Source organism: Rutidosis leptorrhynchoides, chromosome 6 (assembly GCF_046630445.1).
Source record: "Rutidosis leptorrhynchoides isolate AG116_Rl617_1_P2 chromosome 6, CSIRO_AGI_Rlap_v1, whole genome shotgun sequence".
NCBI lineage: Eukaryota > Viridiplantae > Streptophyta > Magnoliopsida > Asterales > Asteraceae > Rutidosis > Rutidosis leptorrhynchoides.
In genome coordinates, this window is record NC_092338.1 from 317603583 (window position 1) to 317610635 (window position 7053).

The 7053-nt window shown below is 31.6% G+C and overlaps 1 protein-coding gene across 1 annotated transcript; it reads left to right on the forward strand.

Moving 5' to 3' along the window:
- Nucleotides 1-2268: 2268 nt before the first annotated feature.
- On the forward strand, nt 2269-2757 carry LOC139854663 (secreted RxLR effector protein 78-like). Its single transcript, XM_071843955.1, has one exon. It carries the CDS (start codon nt 2269-2271, stop codon nt 2755-2757), a length of 489 nt encoding a protein of 162 aa, XP_071700056.1.
- Nucleotides 2758-7053: the final 4296 nt, after the last annotated feature.

The following is a 7053-nucleotide window of genomic DNA, read 5'->3' on the forward strand; positions in this document are numbered from 1 at the left end:
CCTAATGCCAATAATTGGGCCGTTGATCCAAGAGACATGATCACTATAAAGGACTTGGGGCATACTGATGAATCTTCGGGGGATGAATATACAAGTCCAATTCTTGGGCCTCCTAAGCCCAGTTCGAAATAGAATAAAGGAACGTTTGTGGAGATGGTTGTTAATGGGCCTGCTATTCCTAATACTAATTCTTTTCCTCCTAGGCCTCGCTCAGATGTGATGGATACTAGGTTTGTTCCGGTACTCTCCAGATCGACCAATAATTGCTCGAATGCTTCTGATTCTGTTGATTTAAGTAAGAAAAAGAAAGAAAATTGCTATGCTTCGGATTCGTCTAATCGTTGTTGGAATTCGATTGGGAACTGGAGGGCCTCTTCTAAACTTTTACACGCAAAAAAGTCTGCTCACAGAGATCCTAATCGTGAAGGTAATTTCAGAGGTAACTGTGTTACGGGTGGCAGTAAAAGATCGAAAAGAAATGAGAAAAAGAAGCCTTCTAAATCCAAATCTGCCTCCAAAACGGGTTCAATGTCAAAGACTTCCACTAGGTGCAATAAGAAAAAAGAAATAAATCAACTTATCTCGGAGAGTAGCATTGGGGTGGAAGAATATGGTGCCAATCTTCGTCTTAAATGGACCAAGAATGCATTGTAAGTGCCTTTTTGTTTCGCATTATTTTGTTCTTAATGAAGATTATTTCTTTTAACATTCGAGGGTTTGGGAGTGGCAAATTGTCTAAATTCGGGGACCTAAAAAATTATATTTTTTGAAAAGACCTTCCGTTCTCGTGCTTCAAGAAACTAAATGTCATATTAAAGATGAAAATTGGGTTTATGCTTTTTGGGGGTCAAAAGATTGTGGGTTCATTAAAAAAGAAATGGTGGGTAAATCGGGAGGCCAATTCTTAATTTGGGATTCATTGGTGTTTGAAGCAAGTAGTGAACTTATTAGTGACTTTTTCATTGCAATTTGGGGTACTTGAAAAAACTCGGGTGAGGAGTCCATTATTGTTAATGTTTATGGCCCTCACGATGATGTTAACAAGCGAAAAATATGGGATTCTTTAGATAAGATTTTGGGGATTACTAATGTTTCGTGGGTTTTATGTGGTGATTTTAACAAAGTTAGGAACGATTCTGAAAGATTGAATTGCGAATTCTTTGAAAGTAGGGCGAAACATTTTAATGATTTTATTGCTAGACATGGTCTTGTTGATGTTCCTCTCGGTGGTCGAAAATTTATAAGGATTAGCAAAGATGGTCGTAAGATGAGTAAACTTGATAGGTTTCTTGTGTCGAGCAATTTTCTTACTTTATGGTCGGGTATTTATGTTGTGGCTTTGGATAGGGGTCTTTCAGATCATTGTCCAATTGCCTTGCCGGATGGTTGTGTTAACTTTGGTCCTAAACTGTTTAAAGTTTTTGATGAGTGGTTCCAAGTGGAGGGCATGGATAAAATTATTGAGCAATCGTGGGTTGGTGACTTGGGTGGTAATAGAAAATATTACATCTTTCGCAATAAATTAAAAAGATTAAAAGGTTCTTTGAAGGATTGGAGTAAAGTTTGTTTGGTAACTTAGATGCCGAAATTAATGAGGCAAAGAATGTTGCAATGGATCTCAAAATTAAATCCGAGACTTGCGTTCTATCCGAAGCCGAATATGATCGTTGTTTAGTGTCGAGAAAAAATTAAATCAAAAAAGAGAAAGTAAAAACCGGTATGTTGAGACCAAAGACACGGGTTAAATGGGCAATTGATGGGGACGAAAACTCGAAGTACTTCCATAATTCTTTGAAACGTAATTACAACAAGAATAATATTCGGGGTATAAATGTTAATGGTACTTGGTACGAGGATCCGGATACTATTAAAGAGACCGTGTTTAACCATTTTAAAAGTATTTTCGAGGAAAAACATGGTTCGAGACCAAGTTTAGAGGATTTGCAATATACTTCAATTTCCAGGGAAGAGGCCGATTTTCTTGAAAAACCATTCTCGGAGTTGGAAATTTTGGAAGCGGTTAAAAATTGTGGTAGTTCGAAAGCCCCCGGCCCAGATGGTTTTAATCTGGGTTTCTTTAAATATTTTGGAACATTATAAAAGGGGATTTAATTGAAGCGGTAAATTGGTTTTGGGCGAATGGGGAATTTTATAAAGGTTGTAATATGTCGTTTGTTTCGCTTATTCCGAAGAAAGCGGATCCGTTAGGTTTTGGTGATTATCGCCCCCTTTAGTCTCATTGGTAGTTACTACAAGTTTATTGCGAAAATGCTTTCTTTATGTTTACGGAAAGTGGTTCCTAGGCTTATCGGTTCGGAACAAAGTGCTTTTCTAGGTGATAGGTATATTCTTGATGGAGTTCTATTTGTAAACGAGGTTGTGGATGAGCTTAAAAGAAACAAAAGGCATGGTATTATTTTCAAGGTAGATTTCGAGAAGGCTTTCGATTCGCTTAATTGGAATTATTTATTGGAGGTTATGAAATGTATGGGGTTTGGGTCCAAGTGGCAGAAATGGATTGGGTCATGCCTTAATTCGGCTTCTATTTCGAGTCTTATCAATGGCTCACCTACTCCGGAATTTAAGTTAAGTCGTGGTGTCAGACAAGGTGATCATCTCTCCCCTTTTTTATTCATTATCGCGGCGGAGGGTCTTAATATTTTAACAAAGGTAGCGGTGGATAAGGGAATGTACAAAGGTGTTGAAGTGTGCTCATCTCGCATCTCCAATATGCGGATGACACTATATTTTCGGTGAATGGAGTCATAGTAATGCGCGTAACCTCATGTATTTGTAAATGTTTTGAACGGGCTTCGGGGCTAAAAGTGAACTATAATAAGAGCGTGTTATATGGAGTTGGGGAGTGTAAATCCGAAGTGGAAGATCTTGCGGGGTGGTATTCTTGTCAATCGGGCACCCTCCCGTTTATGTATTTGGGGTTACCGGTGGGAAGTAAAATGAAGAAGTTGAATGATTGGTCCTCAGTTATTGAAAAATTTGAGAAAAATTTGGCGGATTTGAGAGTTAGAATGATTTCTTTCGGTGGTCGACTTACTCTTGTTGAATCGGTTCTTTCGAGTCTACCTCTCTACTTCTTCTCGCTTTTTTGTGCTCTGCTTTATGTGCTAAAAAAACTTGAGAGTGTGAGACGCACCTTTTTTTGTGGCGGGTCGGGTTCTAATAATAAACTTTCGTGGGTTAAATGGGAAAAAAATCTTTCTTCCTCACGAAGAAGGAGGTTTAAATATTAAATCTCTAAAAAGCAAAAATTTATCTCTTCTTTGTAAGTGGTGGTGGAGGTTTAAAACCGAAACTAACACTTTGTGGGCTCGTGTAATTAGAAGTCTTTATGGTGCTAACGGTGGGCTAGTGTTGAGGGATGGGCTTGCTCGTCTTCCTCCTTCTAGTCTTTGCTATGACATTTATATTGCAGGAAAAAATGTAGATGATTTGGGAATTGCATTCACCAACTCCTTTTCCCGGGTCATCGGTAATGGGGCGGATACACGTTTTTGGGAAGATCTTTGGGTTGGGGAAACAAGGCTAAAAGACAGGTTTAAACGAATTTTTCGGCTAGAATCTCATCCGAATGTATCGGTACAAGATAGATGGGAACAGAGTTGTCATGACCCGAAAAATTTCGACAAATTTTGAACCAAATTCACGATACAATTTCTTAATTCTGACATGATAAGTAAAGTCCGTTATGTTGCGTCTCAAAATTTTTGAACTATTTTCATACATTCAATTGACCTTCGACCATTACCGACGATTCACGAACAACTATTTGTAAACAGATACATATATATTTTAATAGGTATATATATATATATATATATATATATATATATATATATATATATATATATATATTAATTTGAAAAACAATTTGAAATAATATATGATTTAATCGTTAGAAATAAATATGTAAAATAATATGCGATATAATGAAAACTATTATAATATATATATATATATATATATATATATATATATATATATATATATATATATATATATATATATATATATATATATATATATATATATATATATATATATATATATATATATATATATATATATATTTCTTGTAAATATATTAAATCTAATTGTTTAAAAATATATGATATATTTATTTTAGTAGTTAAAATTGATACTTAATAATGATTATATATAGAAAGAGAATATATTAAAAATAAGTGATTTCAAGCCTATTTAGTAAATGTCATTAACACTCGGTTGACGTTTTGTTAGTTTTAATATAGATATAATACCTATTCATGAAGGATTAAAATAAAAGTTGGACTGTGATTTGATTACGAAGATTTTAGGTTTGATAAAAATATTTTTACCTTTTTAGCATTAAATTTTAGTACTCCGTGCATATTATTTGGTACAGAAAATAAATAATTAACAAACCATTTTGATCAGGTTTTAAACAGTAAATGACTGAAATAATTAAAGTAACTTAATTTAAAATTTTTGGATTTTTAGGAACAGTTTTATACGTTAACTGTTTAGCAATGGACACGATTTAACATTCCGTGAAAAACTGTCGGTAACTAAACTCCAATTCAATGGCTGCTTTACTATTAGTGTTACTATTCGACACGTTCAATTTCTGTGTTCCTTCCTTTCCACTAACTATATATTATAATTATTATTAATTATTAATTATATCATTATATATATATATATATATATATATATATATATATATATATATATATATATATATATATATATATATATATATATCATATATATACACATACAGGTGATACATATAAGTCACCACCTAGCTCGGTCACCTAGCTCAATCATACACCACCTTCTACAATCCCCACTGCCTCCATCACCAATGATCAACCACCATTCGCCACCACAACCGGCCACCCTAGCAACCATCATCTCGCCACCGCCATCTTCTACCACTTGATCATCACCATGGAACACCTCCAACAAACATCACCTTCGACTTTTATTTCGGGTTCATGATTGTGAACAAACCCATCACCACCGGCCTTCACTCCCATCTACAACCACAACCGCCACCATGATCATCCTACACCCATCACCTTCTTCCTCGTTAAATCACCAACACCTGCCATTTTTCTTCGATTTCTGATCAAGCTGAGAAACCAAACCAATACCACACACTCAAAATTTTTCTGTTTTAATCACCATCGAACACCACTTCTTCCTGCATCTCTTTTCCTGCTGTTACTCACTGTTTAGTTTGTTCTGTTCGAACAGCCACCACAACATCACCGCACCACCACCACAACTCAACCATTTAACCATACAATTGCTATCTACTGCAGCTGCTATCTTGCTTTTGTTTTCTGTTACAAGCAGCGACTGAGATGATGATAACAATGTTAAAATGATGATAAGGATTACGGTAATGATGGTGATGATGCATAGATGATTCCATAACGATGATGATTTAAAGAAGAAGATGATGAAACAGTATGATGATACTGTTATTTCCTGCTACTGCTATGGTGTCACCTCTGTTGGTGTTTTAAAAAGAAGAAGAAGGAAGTGAAAACAGATAAACTGGGTAAATATAAATATATTACAGTTTAAAACAAAAATAAGGCAACAGAGCCATGGTGTTGAGTGTTTGCGAGTGAGCAGGAGGTCGTGGGTTCGAGCCTGGACAAGGGCGTTTATTTTTCTTAAGGCTTATACATTAAGGTAGCCTTTCTGTTATTATTATTATTATTATTATTATTATTATTATTATTATTATTATTATTATTATTATTATTATTATTATTATTATTATTATTATTATTATTATTATTATTATTATTATTATTATTATTATTATTATTATTATTAATGACATAAATATTATTATTAATATTATCATTATTATTAATATGATTATTAGTTTTGATATTATTAAACTTATTATCATTATTAGCATTAGTAATAAAAGTATTATTTTTATCATTGTCAGTATTATTATTGATATTATCATTACTAAAAGTATCATTATATTTGAAATCTGTCATTTTTATTAAAATTAGTATTATCATTATTATTATTATTAATATTACTAGGTATCATTATTAATATTACTAGGTATCAGTATTATTATTATTGATATTATCATTACTAAAAGTATCATTATATTTGAAATCTGTCATTTTTATTAAAATTAGTATTATCATTATTATTATTAATATTACTAGGTATCATTTAAACATTAACATTATTAATATGATTACTGAAATTATTATTAAAACTATTATTATTAAAATTACCATTATTATTAAAAATATCATTTTTATGAAAACTATCATTTTTATCGTATCGTTATTATCTTTTTATTTAAAATTATTATTATTACTACCATTATTGTTATTAGTATTATACGTAATTATTATTATTATCCTTATTCTAGTATTATTATTATTATTATTATTATTATTATTATTATTATTATTATTATTATTATTATTATTATTATTATTATTATTATTATTATAACTATTATTTTGCAAACAAAATAAATTTATATAAAAATGTATTTATTACATAAGTATACTAATATTACTTAATATTATGTTTTAACTAATATAATATTATTTATATTAATATAACGTTAATTAAATTATATATCAAATAAGTATTATAACATATTATAAATATTAATAAAATTATATATAAGAATATTACCAATATAACTAATAGATAAAATTTGTCTTATTTGTTATGAATAGTACTATTTAGTTTTTCATTTTTCACAAACATAACCCCCTAACTTCCATTAAAATACAAATCGAACCCCCACTTTATACCTAACCCCCTAACTTTCCTTAAAATACAAATCGAACCCCCCCACTTTATACCTATATTCTAAATTATTATTTATCCCATCACTAACACCAAAAATACTGAATAATAACACCCACCACGCTTTACCGACTTGTACACTGCTCTCAAACAGTAGGACCCACATAGGCCACTACTGTGCTTTTTTTTTTTGTCTCCAACGATAAAAGAAGCAACTTTCTTAAAAGGAACAACCTTTCA